General features: G+C 37.2%; 1 protein-coding gene across 1 annotated transcript in view; it reads right to left on the minus strand.

Annotated features, from left to right (window-relative positions):
* The window catches only part of CAMKMT (calmodulin-lysine N-methyltransferase), a gene marked incomplete at both ends in the record, with an annotated part of 215,100 nt that overhangs the window by 34,604 nt on the left and 162,818 nt on the right, over positions 1-17,678 (minus strand). Inside the window, 3 exons of the mRNA XM_080342077.1 lie at positions 939-1,002; positions 2,055-2,109; positions 5,119-5,179. Coding sequence (XP_080198203.1) covers positions 939-1,002; positions 2,055-2,109; positions 5,119-5,179 — 180 coding nt within the window. The remainder of the gene's footprint in view (positions 1-938; positions 1,003-2,054; positions 2,110-5,118; positions 5,180-17,678) is intronic.

The raw sequence follows: 17,678 nt of genomic DNA on the forward strand, positions 1-17,678 counted from the left end.
TCACTAAGTACTCATTATGTTAGCTCTCAAACACATACAGAACTCCAGTCTAAATAATTCTGATGAAGCAGTGGCCAAAATCTGAAAAAAACTAGTCTGCCTTGGATGCAAATGGAAAGATTACCAGGGAACAAAAGCAAACAGATATCTTCCTTTTTTTTCCCTCTCAATTTCTAAGGGCTATTAGTATTCACTGTATATATCTGTTCTTGTTCTGTGCTGATATTTAATGTGGCCACAAATTATGCTCACTCATTCTCTCGCTTAGTCAAAGTCCAGTTCAATTTTCTAAACTATGTGTTCATATTAGAAGGGCATAATAGCAATTTATTCTAATATAAGAAATATAATAAAATACTTTCTACAAGAGACAGAGGAGTTTTGCAATCTTACATCAAGAGAAATAATGATAAATTGATAATCGATTAAGCACACTAAAGGGGTAATTTGCAGGCAGTTATAACTTAGCAGCAACAATGAAACCATGCATTTCAATATACACTGGAAAAGCTATGACAATATACAAATACTGGTTATGTTTTAAGAGGCTACTATCTGAAAGTAAAAAAAGAAAAACTAATCCAGGTCTTGTGCAAAACGAATATGTGAAGGGGAGCTCATGATTTGATTCAGTGCTACATCTCCTGTAACGTGCAGCACACACATACGGAATCTTTCAGCACTCAACCATAAGACAAATATTTACTACTGTACTTGCTCTATACCAACACGTACATTTTTAATTAAAGAAGAAAATGCAGCATTTATTGTGGGGGGAGCTGTAGCTCTGTTCAAGATAATCTACGTCTATTTTTTAATTACTTATGTGGGGACTTTTTCTTAATACACCCCATGCTGTCTGTCTTTATATCGATTGTTACTCAGTCGGTAAAAAGGAACGAGCACAACAAACGAGTTTTCTATCTGAATAAGGATACTTTTGATGGCCTTTTCATTTCCATCAGTTAACAGAACTTCTTTGACATCTGCAGAAATAGCAACCTGAAAAAAAAGAGCACAGCAAACAATGAGCAAATATGCTTGTCTGTGTGGAAGTGAAGACAGGAGTGACAAGCCTTCAGTATCATGCTTCCTCACCTATTTCTCTGTAACAATCTTCAATCTTTTTTCATTTTATGTCTGCATTATTTTAATCATTCAATCAAATCAGTCAATACTTTTATCATTCCATTTGCGGGAGCCTCTATCTTGCTATCATTCTGTTCCGTAATTGCATTGTGACAGCGGATGATGGTATTCTGAGAGGCTTTCATTTGCGGGCTTCTGTTTATCTAGTAGAGCCATCATACAAGGCTGTCACTCTGCCTTTCAGCTTGCTTCTGTCTGACTGCCTGATGCCCTTCATATAACTTTGCATTGCAGGCAGATGGCTTTGTAAGGGTAATTTTTTTGTGAGCTTTGACATGCTCGCACATTGGGCTGTAACCTCGACACATTGTATAAGAGCGACAGGTTTGTCAAATGCCAATCAGTGTAACAATATGCTTTTATTTGTAGAGACATAAAAACTTGTCTAATGCACTGCACTGCTACATAATATCTCCTGAATACATGACTCAGAACCCAGAGAATGGTGAACGACTCTCCTGAATGGCCAATCTAATTCAAAAGAATCTAATTACCGAGAGCTCTGGATCATGTTTGTTGGTGTAATAATGCAGGCAAAACATTAGCAGCTATATCATGGTGCTCCAACTGTGATTCGCCAGGCTATTCCTGTATCTTAGCAAATGGGACTATAATCTGAAAAAAAAAAAAGCTTCGGCTATGGCAATGAAAGACAGACCGTACGTGGCCTGGAATGTCACAACAAGAGATATTGACTACACGGAGGTAAAATGTTTCTGCTCATCGAGGCAACCATAAAATCAATATGATACGAAAGCAAGTCAATCTAGAAGGTCTCTCAAGACTCTGCAGCTTGACCGCAGCTGAGGCTGTTGACAGTTCTCTGACCCAGCAGTTGGAGGCACTGGAACATTTTTCCTTTTGTTTCTTCCTTTGAATGGGATTGGAATTGAGAAAAGACCTACCATGAGCCCAGCCAAGCATGTCATGCCACCCCCTAGCTCACACACAGCAAGGTCCCTGAAAGAGAGAAAGGAAATGGTAGAACCCATACAAATTAGATTGAAAATGGTCAGAGAGACATATATGTTACAAGAACAAATTGCCATCTGCAGTAAGAACGGAGCTACCAGGAAGTTGTAGAGACATGACTAGGCTACCTCATGTCGTTTTGCGTTTTAAAAATAATTATGAAATAGAAAAGTCACAAAGCAGGCAAGTCAGTGGGGGTTCCCTCATTAGTGTTCAGTGCAACATTACCACCGCTGAGCTGAAAAATCTGAGAAGGTTCCCTTTTTTCCCTTGTCAATGGCTCTGTCTTTTAGAACTAAACTAGCTAGAGTAGCGAAAGATAATTGTTAGGAAAGGATAACAATGTTAATCCACATTCATTCTTGCAAAAACAGTTAGAGAAGTAAATGGGGAAATTAATATTATTTATATATCTCTCCATACAGTTATGCCTAACAGACGCCTTATATTAAAAAGAGAGAAGTTTTAAAACAAGCCATATACCGCAAAACAATTACACATGAAGAAATCCGATCCTTCAATTAGCACTTAAAACTGCAAGTGACCTACAAACAGTACTGTTATGAACAACGATGGGAACGGCAACAGTTCAGCCTCAGAAAACTAAACGAAGTTGGTGTCAAGAGCCTAATCTGAGCCCGAGCAGAGGGTTGAATACATGGTCTAAAAGGCTGCTTTTAACTTGGACCATACCGCGCTGTTATTAAGGCGTGCATGTGAAATATAATTCGGCGCAGATAGCGTGCTGGGTGGGAGCTTGCAGGGCAGCCACAAAGAAAGTCCTCCAGAGGCAAGGCCTGCCCGGGTGGGAGGAGGGGAGGGAGAGAGGGAGGGAGGGTGCTGACCCTGCGCCCAAACCACTCCGAGCAGCAGCCAGAGCCGCGGTTTACGAACACGCTGCTTTATAGCTAAATCTATGGCAACTCTTACAGCTGGCAGAAACCTTCCCATTGAGACATTTTCGACAGGCAGAAAATGGAATTTCAGCTACACAGATTTGTGTGTGTGTGTACCTTTTCTTCTCTCCTAAAACACCAACATTTGAATATCTGGTTTTATGTGAAAGTATTACCTCCCTGCTCACTCAACATTGATATTTAGGAAGAGCATCTATCGTGCCATACCAGGATCAGCATACATATGCTAATATTTTGTTCACTGAGGCCACTGCACTAGGCTGTGTGACCATATACTAATGTTCCCTGTCTGGATGGGATAGATTTATTTTTCTCAGCCTCCACAAATTTTATTTGCAAAAAGTTTAGTTGTCCTGTTTAACAGAGATTAGACAGAGGATGGACACACTTCACAGGAACAAGCTGTACATAAACCTAAGGAGAATATAAAACAGATGTGGGAAATTTGCAGTTTGTGGTTTAAATAGAATAATTATTTTTTTTGCCCACATAAGTTTTCATTTTTCTAAACCACGCATGTCATATATATTAAACGTATAATCATATGGTTATATATAAGATTCACAAATAACTTAATCCTTCATCATAATAATGCTTATTGAAATAAACACAGAGAGTATCTAGTGTGGGGTTTTTAAAGCATTTTGAACTAAATGTGCATGTACATAATATACAAGCATATCCATACAACCATATACACATACATATTTATGCATACGATTTATTTCAGTGCAAAGTTCCTTTATTAGCAAATTTTTAAAATCCTACCCACCTCTTAGGCAATGTTTAGTGACATTTATCCCTGAGAATGAAAATAAGGAGCTCTACTCTGAGTGTACTGTTGAGAGGGCACAATCCTGAGAAATCAGGGTATGAAACTGCCCGTGTCCTCCACAGAAGTTTGACTGAGCGCTGCCGCCCAGTATACAGGCTTGAAACTCAGACTAGGAAAACACCCTTTCAGTGGGCAGCACTGGGAGGTTTGCTGTGAGGAGCCTCTGAGCACCAGTAGAACGTATAAGCCACGGAGTGGGTCTGGCAGGCAAAGCACACCAGGGACATCAGTATAACAGCAGAAGTCAGTGGCCAGCTACGCTCAGAGGAAGGAGCAGCAACTCCCAGTCTAGGTGTGTTAGCTGCCTCTAATGGGGTGGGCTTCATTCAGGGGGTGGCCAGAGCAGAAATGAGGTTTTACGAACCAGGGCACGCTTTGGAGTCAGGTCTTTGATTCCAGACTGGAGTGCGAGCGAGCTGCAGGAACCCACTCATAGCTGATACATTTTCAGCTTTGGTACAGGGGGCAGGGACTTACAGCTTGGTCTTCCCTATTTTACCAACAACATATGTACACAGACTGAGGGATTTTGTGTACCCCACGCTGGTTTACTTGGTATTAGCCTTGCACCCTCACTCAGGACTCAATTTATACCTGCAAATGCATTGTTACAATGGTTTTTCCTGCACTCCATTCATTCTCTCGAGAATGAAACTTCAAAGATTCCCAAGTGCAAGGCTCTGTGTACTCAAGGGGAGAGTGAGAGGATGCAGGATGGATTTTATTTTCAGGTGCTCCTATTGGAGCCTTGATAACTGTCTTCTATAAGTTTAGAAAATGTGAAAAAACCCTCCAAAAGCAAATAAAAGTGCAGGAATACTCAAAATTATTTCATAACACAAATACAGTTGCAAGCTCTTCCATTGCCATATGCAGTGTTTATTATTTACTTTATCAGGTAATATTTTGCTTGCTTTTGCAACAGATGTCAGTTTAAAGAATGTCTCTTATTTTTCCTGACCTTCACAATCAGTACTGATCGATTGGAGCTTCACCTTTGTTTCCCAAAAATCAAAGTGAAATAAAACGCCTTGAGTGGAAATCAAAAGTCTTTGACATATATCAGAAAGCTTGCTGTGCAATATTAGTACCCAAAGGCAGCTCAGAATTCTTTGTTAAGAGCAACATGCTTTCACCTTGAACATTTTAAATTTAATCTGAAGACGTAAATCATAGCAATCTTTACCATGCAGATACAATAAAACCAACAGATTGGAATTTATCTTTTTATGTTTAACTCTTTACCTGAATATTTCATTGTGCTTTAGGCAGTAGTAAGCCAGCACTTCTTCAGATGGCCAGAGACCTAGAAAACAAAGATATTTGCCTTCTTAGAACAGATATTTTTTTGTCTAAATCAATATTTTTACACTTATTACCATTTGCAAACCTCTACTAGCTGTTTCATTTCCTAAATTTGTCACAATACCATGGAATAAACAAATAAGACCTTTAATGGAAGACTTCTGATTTAAGCACTGGAAATCCGTATTTCATAGATTTCATTCTGACTAATGACCAGAAATTTACTTTAAAGATGCACACATAAATATATATATCTATACATATACATACAATTGTCCAGACTTAAAAATTATATAAAATCTAATTCTAGGAAACTTCTGATACCTAAGCATTCACACGAATATCAAATTATGTTTGGGATGTTTGGGTGAGGCCCACCTTGCCTTTCAGCCTCTTTCTAATAGTGGACAGGTGCCACTTCCTTCTTCATTACCTGTCCTCTACAGTAATTTAATTTCTTCCCAGTTTCTTTTTATTTAGCTCCTTTTCTCTTAGGTTTATTTAGGTCAGACATGAGTCTGACTGTAAGAGACACCCACCAGCAACAGATGCTAAGGACAAGTACAGGCAACAATGCAGCATCGTTTCAAGTTGTGGCTCAAGAAGTTCTTGAGGAGGAGAGAAGATACAAGTGTTAAGTTTTGTTTGTCAACGAAGGATTTTTCTAGTTGTTCTGTGGACTGCAGTAAACTTTCCATAGCTGCAACGTCCTGTGGCAGGAGGCGCCACAGTTTTACTGTGCTGTACAATGAAATATATCCTCTCTCTTGTTCTGTAGTTGACTCCCTGTCATTTTCATTTGAGGCCATATAGTCCTTGCATGGGAACAGACAGGAGCAATCACATGTTTTTAGAAGTACAGAATCATAGAATAGTTTGGGTTGGAATGGACCTTCAAAGGTCATCTAGTCCAACTCCTGCCATAAGCAGGGACACCTTCAACTAGATCAGGTCACTCAGAGCCCTGTCCAACCTGGCCTTGAATGTCTCCAGGGATGGGGCATCTATCACCTCTCTGGGCAACCTGTGCCAGTGTTTCACCACCCTCACTGTAAGAATTTCTTCACCTTAATCTGTATTATTCATGACATTCTATGCTTTCATCATAAAACTTACACTGGTCATCGTCAACCTTGGCAATACTTGGAGGCATCCATGCAAATTTAGCGCTTGAAGACCACTCACTCATGAAGTTTGCTGTTTCATCACAGCAGCTTCCCACCTCACTGGAACACCAAATGAAGCACCATGGCCCGTGGAGAGGGCAGGACAGATCCTGCGTGGCCTGCATGTCCTCCTGCAGGCATCAGCCTCCATTGCTGGAGGGAGCCTGGCGAAAACACACTCAGGCACCTGAGTTAGGTTCCCAAAGTTAAGGGAGGATGAATCAAAGGTACATGCGGCCAAATTACGGTTGTATTTGTTTTCCATCTGTCATTGCTTAGCAATATAAAAACATGCTTACATGTCTACCCACGGGTCAAAACCAGAGATAGCTTCCCCCTCACAATGCACAGCATTATGAATTAATCTGACAGAAACTTAATATTACAAACTATAAACAGTTCAATGGTTTCAGGAAACCTAAAACTAGACATGTGGGAGCATCCTTTAGAAATTTCTAGACAGGTACTCTGAATCCCTTGCAGCTTATTATGCATGTGCATCCTTTAGACCATTTTTAATAATTTTTTATTCCCAAGACTTTAAAAATGTCACATGTTTAATAGAAGGAGAAGTTTGTGAGAAAAACTGTCTTCCTTTTGAATCAGTTGGAGCCTGATTGTAACGATCAAATACATAATTCTTCCTGTCCACCCATTAAGTTTTCTCATAGAGATAAACAATGAAAATTTATGAATGTGTTGCCTGCATGCAGATCAAGCAAAAGCCTAGACGGGATTTCCCCAAAACTTTGCATATAAGTTTTGTATGACGAAGAATGTAAAGATTAAAAAAAAAAAAAATAGTGCGATGATTCATACGTATGGCAATATTGGTATTTGTCCTGTTTATGACAGTTTAGCCTGATTAGGTGTTTGCACATGTGCTATTTCGCTTAGACTTGCTAAGGGTTAAAATAAAATATTCACACACGACTACACATTCTGCAATGAAACATACACTAAGAATCATACAGGATTTTCAATTTCCCTTTTTAAGCATTTCAATGCTTTTGAGCATTGAAATAGGCTAAAATGACAGATTTTTGCAATAAATATAATAACTGTTTAAATATTTTAGTATATAATATAAAGAATGTTTCAGTTTGCAGTGACTGGTGTATACTCAAGCAATAAAAGTGCTTTTTTTAATATTTAGTGAAGACACGGCTAATTTAATACCATTTATAATACTTATATCTCACGTTACAAGAAAGCTTCACACCCACAAACACAAAAACCCTAAACCCTTTTGTAGCAAACTTTTAGCCTGAGTGAGTTTTAAAAATACTTGTCAATTGTAGGAAAATCCTTCAACATCTGAGTTTTCAGTACCCTCAGTCAAATGTCTCTCACTTTTCTATGGTTATTACTGAAAAGGCACTTTGAATGGTGTCACTAAATCTTTCATGAGGGGTCACCATTCTTTCCCCTGCTACCATTACAGTGTTGATATCGGCTGAAACTGCAGGTGTATCAGATAGCTCTGTGCTGAGAGGAGGGTAAAGCACCTTTAGAAGGACAATGCTCTTCTGCAGGCAGATGCTAGTGATGCACATGACTCTCCTCCCCGCTCCTGTCCCCCATTGGGAAGGAAATATCACCTCAGCAATGATATAAGTGGCTGGCAGCTAAAGAAGCAGGAGTCAGGAGGTCTTTGGCGAACACAGGGCTCAAGTGTGGAAGCACATGGTGCTTCCAGATAAGCCAAGGAGCCAAAATACCAATGTTAATTTCAGTAAAAGGAAAAGCTTCTCGTGCCTGAACAGGTAGGTAAGCCTCTTTACCTTCAAAACAAGGATAAGCTTAAAGACCCACGCGAAGGAGGTTGCATTCTGCCTTCTTCCCCTTCACTCTGACCTACATTCACCAACACAATGACCTACATTTCGAAGTTGCAAGTATAAGATAGTTCTGCTTCTGTTAGAAAACATACAGCTGTAATGCAGAAATGCAGCAGTTCCTATGAGTTAACAACCACAACTACGTTGTGAAAAGTGTAATTTATTTCCTGCAAACACATCCATATGGATATGGATTAAGTTTCCTGTGAACACACTTAAAATAATTATTTCGTATTTAAAATAAAATAATTCTCAGAATTTGATTATAAATACATAACATTGGATGGGTACCTATTTGCATGTGCAATTACTTACACACGATAGTCAATTATTTACACATGTATAGGCAAAAGACTATCAAAAGGCCACCAAATGGTGCTTATATTTAAAAGGCTATAAATATACTGCAAGTCCTAGACAGAGAGGCTAAAAATCGCACTGTACGCGGAAACAGAGAGAAACAAAAGGTTTTTGCAAAAATAAATATTTTATGACATACTGAAGGTTTTGAAACTGTTTATCAGCTTGATAACTACAACATGAAAACAGAGAGCAGTTGCGAGGAAAAAAACAGACTCTCAATTGAAATAAATTAAAAAATGAAGTTGTGTTAGTGTTTAAGGAGAGCCTCAAGGACTGCAATTTGGCATGTCTAAAGACATGAGAGGGAAACAGGGCTCACAGAATGACACCTTCCAGCATTTCAACTCTTGGCAGGTCTCCTTTCATCATTAGGATGGAGTAGGAGATCGCCTGCAAAGGTACCGTAACAGCTCAATAAGACTCGCTACAGTAGCACTGGTAGAAAAACACCGTCACTAAATAGTAAGATGATGGGTAGATGATGGATGCTACGTATGCAGACAAAAAATGTAGACATTTTTACAGCACTTATCACCATATCATAAAATCTCACCACGGTAACGGAGTCTGCCTCACAAGAACTTGATGACATAATGATTTTCTACTGTCTGAATTTTGCACATTGGGAACGACACTAGGAGACAGATTAAGTTACTTAGATGCACAGAATGAAATTCTGGGAAGGCCAAGAAAAAAACCCCCAACACCTTGAGGTATGATTCAGCCAAAGACACCCAAACTTTTTCTACAGAAGAACAAAACTAACAAAAATCTTGACAATGTTAAGAACACACACATTAAGTTGTTTTTATGACTCTGATAGTGCTTGCTAATGGAAAGTGTCAGGTTCTTCTGTGGTAGCCACAGCACAACAGTTCTTTACAGCAACCTTCAGCTCACATGGACTAAATGATGTGCAGACAGCCTTCCGAGGATGTTTTGTTTTAACCATCAGATGGAGCAACACTAGTCCAAAGCAACACAAATCATCTATTTTTTCTGCATTGAATCTAAAAATGCTGAATCCAGTATGAAACTACAGAAATTTTTCTTCCAGTAATAAATTATCCAGGATTAAAAAAAGAAAAATTTTAAAAAATGTATTCCCTGTGGCTTTTTATCACATACTTTAAAGAATGCTGTCATACATTTGGATAATATATTGAGATCTGATGTGAAGTTCTTAAAGAACAGTGTTATTAGAAAATCAGGACACAGTGCTGAAAATTTTGAGATGCATCTTTTTAAAGAAGACATTTGATTATTGGAGCCATTATGCCTCTGAGCTGCTCCACAGGCACAAAGAAGTCACAGTGGCTACTGATTACTTTAATTGGGATAGTGCAAGATTAGCAGAACTCTACTCAGCACCACAGACAGGAAACAATGGGGCAACTGGAGGTGACAGGTGAACCGGCCCTTGAATCTCCGAGTAGCAGGTGTAAAACTCTTCTACAACTGCTTCAGCTCATGCTAGGAGATGAAGAAGTTCTTTCCAACCCAAACCAAATGGGACGTTTTGTCACTTTTCCCCAGCATTTCACATGGCCATGTTATCTCGAAATTCCTGTGATATTAAAATTCATGTGACCTCAAAATTAATTAAATTATTAGATGTCTTCCTATTCATTTGAAGTTTTGAGTAAATTTTACACAAATCCTATCTTCCTAATGACTCTCAAGAGCAAAGACAGTTTAAATTTGAAAAATCAGTCATTTTCCCCTGATGAAGACACTGAAAAGGAGATTTTTTCTATTTTTAATTTTTATCATTATTATTATTTTTTATATTTTATATTTTTATTATTTCTAAATGTATATTTTCTGCCATGTCCTGATTCTTGACTGCATTAAATAATCTTATTTGCTTCAATACTCAACAAGCTGGAGGAAAAAAAGCACTATGGGCAAAGAGATGAATAAAGTCTCAAAAGATGTGCCAACAATTGCACTGAGCAATGATGAACTGTTTTCTGACTGTAAGAAAAGTATTTTTTTAACTTTCCTGACACCAAGACACATTGTTGGTGGAGAGCAGAAAAAACTTTGGCACCACAATGGACTGTGAAGAGATGTTCAATTAAGTACCTATCCAGAGAGGCAAGTATTCCCCATCTCCTCTGCTAAAAGCCTGTAGAGTGGATGCAGAACCCCTAAAACTAAGATATCTACTGAACAGGCTACTCTAGGAATTTAGCATAAGGAATTCTATGAATTTAACATAAGGTCCTTCCCCCCTTAACTGTAGAATTGTTACAATCCTAACTTCACAGTAATCAAACCTTACTTTCTACTGACTATGCCTTATATTCAAGTCACCAGGAAAGGTAAGTTGGATGATTTTATCCTGGTTTTTGTGTGGATCACCACTACCATGAACAGCAAGAAGCATGGTGCACCTGCTAGAGGCCCTGGAGAAATAAGAGAGCAAGTCAAAATCAAGGTTCAACAGCACAGTAATTTGGAGTAAATTTCAAAATGGGGCTCTAACCAATATTACCAGCCCTTCTGTCAGTGAAGCACTAAAATTCACTTCCAAGTCAAGGAAAAAATACTAAATTATAAGTAGCACAATTAAGACAATGTGCAAAGTGGATGTACATTGCATATCGGTGAAAGACACCTTGCTACTAACATATGACATGGTTGTTCTAATTGGAGTAATTGCTTGAAGAAAGGCTACTTCTGATTAATGATACCGCTCAGCTTTCTTCTAACTCCATACTTTGAGCCACTTTTCAATACAATTTTATCATTAAAAACGTTGCTCAGTATAGTCAGAAAGTAAAGATCTTATTTTCATTCACTCGTTCACACAGCATGGAAAAAGTGACACATATGAAAGGGTAATCAGTAATCCAGGTTACCTAACTTCCCGCCTAAGGTGTATCTAATCTAAAAAACATAAACACATTCAATAACACACTATTACCACAAACTTTTACCTGCCATAAAATGCATGTATAGAGGAGTGGAAACCTTCCATAGAAAATGACTTTCATAATAATCTAAAGACAAGTCTGGTCATTTTAGTAAAATGAAGAAAGAGAGGGAATTGCTAACTGAGGAGAGAAACCCACTGAAAAAAACCTTGTTATTTCATTCTGTTTGCAGTACACAAAACAAGCATTTTCAAACTTGCATCCTCAAGTTTAAGTTTACATTCCTCTACGCAAAAGCAGATAAAAGAGGGGTTATTGTCATGAAGTTGGTTGTGAAGTTGTGACTGGAATTGTAAAACTCTGTTCCTACAAAATTTCATTTGCAAGCGTATTTTCCAAAAGAGAACGGCTACAGAGCATTGTGCCCTTCTGGACACTTGGCCACCTCAAGTATCAATGTAAGAGCTAACTTGGTTTGGAAGTCTTCTTGTTTCATCTAAGGCTCTGTATTCTGAAATTTACCCCAAGTGTATTTGCAAGGGAGTGAGGAATGCACACAGTGTAAAAAAAATAGAAGTATTTAATAGCCTTTACAGTTCACCTTTTACCCAAATGTTACTGCACCTGACTTTTGCACATAGCAAACCACCTTTTAAGTCCAGTGAAGAGGAGTAATTTGAGGCAGGGAGAAAGGCTACTTTACTTTTCCACAGCAGGAATGCCCTGAGTTTGAGAAGGTAGAAGAATGCCAGAAAAAAAAATAGAAGATATAAAGAGAAACATTTTCCCTATGCACATACATTTTGTAGAAACTCTTGTCTCTCTTTTGATCTAAAGCAGAATTCATGATATTCAGATCACTGAAAAATATGTATAAGCACCGGCTGAGATCTTCAGCCAAGGCAAAATGGCTTCAGCACTGTATCTCTCACTTTCATTCTCATTATTATTCATGACTAGGAGTGAAACATGATGGTCTGCAATCTGCAAATTTCTTTTAGAGCGCAAACTTCAGAGGCGCAGTGGAACTGATGTGGAAATACAGGAACAAGTCAAAGCTGTAAATGCACGCATATCTCTTCCCTAAGAAAAAAATCGGCAAACTGTACACATCTACTTGTATGATTGTCTTTAACATCCTTTTTTCAAATGAATGAATTTGATTGTGTTGTGTGTGGTTTTTTTTACCTAGTTTTCAAATAGTTATTAAAAATTAAACAACACTGGAACAAACCTTTTGTGATTATAGCCTTCATTCTCCTGCAAAAAAATGGATCTATAAATTTATGTACCATTGTAGATGTAAATTACAAAATTTTATATTCAACTATATTAAAACATCTATTCCAAAAATGATTACCAGTTGTGAAAAGCAGACAGGCTTATCACTTGCTGTCAGTTGTTCATGTCTAGTTAAGCAATAATGTGCTAAAACTGCTCTTTTGTTTTGTGTAAGAATTTTGGCAATAGAAGAAATGAACACTCGTTTAATAAAAACTCAGGCTGCTTTTTGCTTTGATGGAGGAAGCAGCTGCCTGTTTTCATTTGCTGCAGAGCAGCAAAACCCATCAATATAATAAGCAGCTTAGATGCATCCATCCACAGCATCTGTAAGGATATAGGGCTATTCGCTCAAAACCAATCCTTGGTTTAATTTTAACAAAGATGTGTCTGACATATTTGAAAATGCATTATAATAGGGTTTTGAAATACTAGCATTTTCTCTTTTCTTTTTAAATACTTTTTGCAGATTTTGAAAGGCAAGTATACATATTGGAATTATAGAAATGATAAAACAAATATTGCTATAGCAAACAGCAGAACTAGCCTAAAAATGCAAAGGTGGAACATTAAGAGATGCCTTGTGCTTCAGAGACTCCCCTGTCCCTTCAAAGTATAGGAAAATAGTATTTAAATCTTTTCAGTGAAGGGATTTTTCACCATAAGCAAGAGCAGAGAAAGACACCAGAAATAAATATCACAGAAAAAAACCCCACCAAAACGTCAAAGACTGTAGATATATGATACAACTATATTTTCTGAGACACGCTTTTCTTATCCTCCCTCATGTTTTGTCGAAGTAGATAAATATTAATGCACATACTTCCAAAGATGCTTATCAAATAGTTTTCTGCTATTACCTGAAAGTAATATAATTTTTTACTAAGTTTCAGCAGTGTGAGTTTGTCCCAAGTGACAACTTCTAATTGCAATAAAAATTTTAATTAAAAATAGAGTTGTAGGACTTTCATATATAATTACAAAAACAAAAAGAGAGAGATAAAATACCATTTGAGGATATAAACCACAGAACTCTATTTTCACTCTAAAATGTGATATGGCACATTTATATTATTAAAAATCCTTAAGACATTACTATTATTTTAGTGCTGTTCGGCTTTCTAAGACCTTTCTAAGCTGAGCTTTTAGATGATTTGCACATTAACTGAGAAGTCAGATAATTCTTAATCCTCCTCTTTTTCAGATCCAATAATGGATAAGGGAGCATCTTAGCATGATCAACTAGCAATCTGCCTAGCCTGAGTGGTAGTACACCTGAATTTAGGATTAGTCATCGGGTTTTCATAATATCTGATTTAAATGAGCACTCATTCTGAGAAGTGTGGAAAAAGAATATTCAATGATATTTGAACTGCACCATTTAAATATGTGACAATAAATTTTGAGTGCATACATATTTATTTGTTTCACAAACAAAAGCTATACAGAAAGGAAGACTTTAAATAATCATGTCCAGACAGTCAGTTAGATAGTTCAAGTACATAACTGCTTTTTTTGAATTGTATTCGTAATAGCTTAGAGATATAATCAAACATATTTCATCTGTAGCCTTGTATCTCTAGCCAGTTCCAATAACCTAATTTTACTTTTGTCTATAGATGAAGTGAGCAAACTAGTTGGTTTGTTTTTTGTTTGTTGGCTTGTTTTTTTTACAGATACATAATGGGTAGAGAAGGTAACAAACCTGTAGATTAACCCTGGTTACTAATATTGCTTATGTCCCTCAAATATTTGATATTGAACATGGAAGTTTGGGTAACTGATCTATGAACTCTTATGCAGTGCTCAAGATGCAGTGGAATTTATTTGGGGGGTTTTTATTATGTTCAGAAGTAGTGCCTAAAGCTTGAATTTCTCATGTTGTGGGTTGTTTCTTTATTTTTTTTTTATTTTTTTTTCCCCATCAAATTAAGTAAACAAAGATGATATCTTTTTGCTCCTAGTAGCTTCTAACGCAGTATTTTTCTCCTTTATTGAACATAGTTTCCCAAACTATTAGAAAGGCATCTGCTCTGTGCTACCAGGAGATTATTAATTGTGTGCAACTGGAAATAATGAGTACAAAGTACAGTCTGAAGGTTTTGGACCATCTCTTTCTAACAAAACAGTATATCTCAGTACTTGGAACTTCATATACTGGCAAAACGTGACCATGCATCCTACATATCCTTAAATGAAATCATTAGGTCACCGTACTCAATGAACCTTGATTCTTTCTCTGGGGATATCTTCAACTGGTGCTAAGTGTGCAGTTTTAAAAAGTCTACACTACTGGCAACAATCCTGCAGCAGGTGACCAAAATCTCCTTACACTGCTAAACCTTGTTTTCACCTCTCATGTGATTAGATTTGTAACGAGTTCTTTAAGTGAGAGCACTGCCCAAGGATGAACCACTTTCAGACATCTCGTCTATTTATAGATCCACATGGATCTATGTTCCACATGACTGTAAAAGTTAAGGCAAATACAATCATTCGCAGTGAGGGAAAATATCTGAAGTCTTTTTCTGAAAGGCCAAGGATTAAATAAGCTTGAAGATCCTTCAAATCCTTCCTGGTGAGGTTTGACATACATTGATAGGGCAACACAAGGGAACTTCACTATTGCTCATGGCTGGTTTTTGCCTGCACAGGTTTCAAGAACCACACCAGTTGATCTGGAACTTTTCACAAGCACTAAATACAATGGGCCAGATTTTCAGCTGAGATCATGTGGTATTACGCCAGCGTATCCCAGGTGATGAACCAGCCTTGAATTTGAAATATCCATGGTCTTTCTGAGAAATTAAGTAGCCTTTATTATATCAGTATATGCTAGTAATATTGCTTTGAATCATTTGGTACACTCAAATCCAAGAGTGTCCTTCCCAGAAAATCAGTGTTTCAGGGGGTTATGTTAAGGAAGGAGACAAAAGTGATAAGAGCAGAATTTACTCTCCAAAAAGGCCTAAAATATTATCAACCAATTTTCTCTGATTACTTTCACATTTCATACATTACTGTAATAAACTATGACCTAACTGACCACATTCTTATTTCACAAGGCATAAATAATGGAAAGGAGCAACACAGGTGCTACAAGAATTGTGCTGAAAAACATTGTGGAGCTGCATAAACACTTACTCTTTTACACTTTGACACAGAAGTGCACTTAGGTCAAGAATAAAGTACTTTGACTAAGAGCTATAGCTTAGGTACTTTACACCACGTTTCACTGTTGAAAGAATGTATTTCAGAACATCCAGTGGACTGAGTCTCAAAAACAAAGGAGCAAAACCAAAGCAAATCATTACACTCAATTTAATTAAATGAAAGCATGAACAAGCCTATAAGCCAACCTCATAACAACATGTTTAGGTTTATCATTGGTAGGTCTGGAGAGAAAGCTGATCAAATTCTTAATTCAAGTGATCAGGACACGTTCCCTGAATTCAGGAATTGCCAGCACAGTAATTGGGCCCCATCTTTTGACACTAACCTGGGCCACTTTATTCTTTGAGGCAGATATTTACTGATGGTCAAGCCAACACAGTAATTCATTAATTTCTACACCACTTTACGCAGAGACAGATCTTAAAACACTTCTTCAAATCTGCATGCCGAACTCCTGTATCAGCAGGCAGACTCTTCAATACCTACATTATATTTTTTCTTAATGAGTTTTGAGCTCAGACTTTTAAAACGGAGAGGCAGGTGTATAATCTTCTGAAATTCAAACTTTTTCCTTAAGGATTAAATGTGTTGTGACACTATTTTCATATAGCTCTCCATCAATAAAGTAGTAACACTGTAATAATGAGGAAAAACACTTTTTAAGAAAGAAGTTGTATGTCACCATTGTAGTAATTAGCAGTTAACAACAAATTTTAGCACTTTCTTGTTATTCCCTTTTCCTGTTAAGAGTTTGAGTCACAATAGAAGAGTAATTTCCTGTTACTTCCGGGAGTGAAGGAAGAAGGGATCATGAAACATATGTAATTTTCACATATAACACACTGTTGAAAATGTAATTCTCTGTGTGTTCTTTTCTGAAAATATGTTCTATATTCCTGGATTGTCTTTGCTATCAGAAACAGGATTGAAATCTCCACTTTAGTATTTATCTGAGGCTGTGATAGCTCAGTTGTCTGCCTCCAAATGCCAAGATAGGGGGAATCTCATCAACCAGAGACCAGCTGCATGATGGGCAGTTAATAGATATATCAAACCTTAGGATATATGCTAAGCTGAGGAGATGATTGGTCGGTTGATATACTGATTGATTAGCATAGGGAGAATGGGTTTCTTCTTGACAACCTAAGATTATGCTTCAGCTAAGCTCAAATTGCTTACACCTCTTCTATTGGGTTTAAAATTACAGTCCTGTCATCTAAAATCTCTCTTCAATGAAATTTTTACCATATATAAAAATTAAAGGGAAAAAGAAAGTAGGTGCAATGGATAAGAGTAAATGGAGTAGATATATTTCACACTTCTGCTGTTGGTACCACTATAAAAAGTTGATAAGTAAATCCACTTGAAATATGTTACATATTCTGTACACTACTAGAGAGCACTTTACAGTAATTTAGAAGGGGAGGAAGTTGAAAATATTAAAAAGGAATCAGTGCTGATATTATTGCTTTAAAAAACCCACGTGAGTTATTAAGCAAAGTAATTACACAGTTGTGATACTACCAATGTATTTTTGTCCTATTTACAGGCATTTCCTAGGGGTCATAGAAATGTATTTAAATTATATTATAGACATCAGAGAAGTATCATATAATTGCAAGAGAATGCATCACCTCACAGAGAAAGGCTTACATTCTGCAAGCGAAAGAAGTAACATCTATCTTTTCATTTTTCCTTGAGAAGTCCAGAATTTGTTTTCCCAAGAAAGCAGATGGAATTAAATTTTGTTTACAAAATATTTTAGACTGCATCATCAGTAGGGCACAGACACT

Source organism: Nesoenas mayeri, assembly GCF_963082525.1.
Source record: "Nesoenas mayeri genome assembly, chromosome: 3".
NCBI classification, from domain to species: domain Eukaryota; kingdom Metazoa; phylum Chordata; class Aves; order Columbiformes; family Columbidae; genus Nesoenas; species Nesoenas mayeri.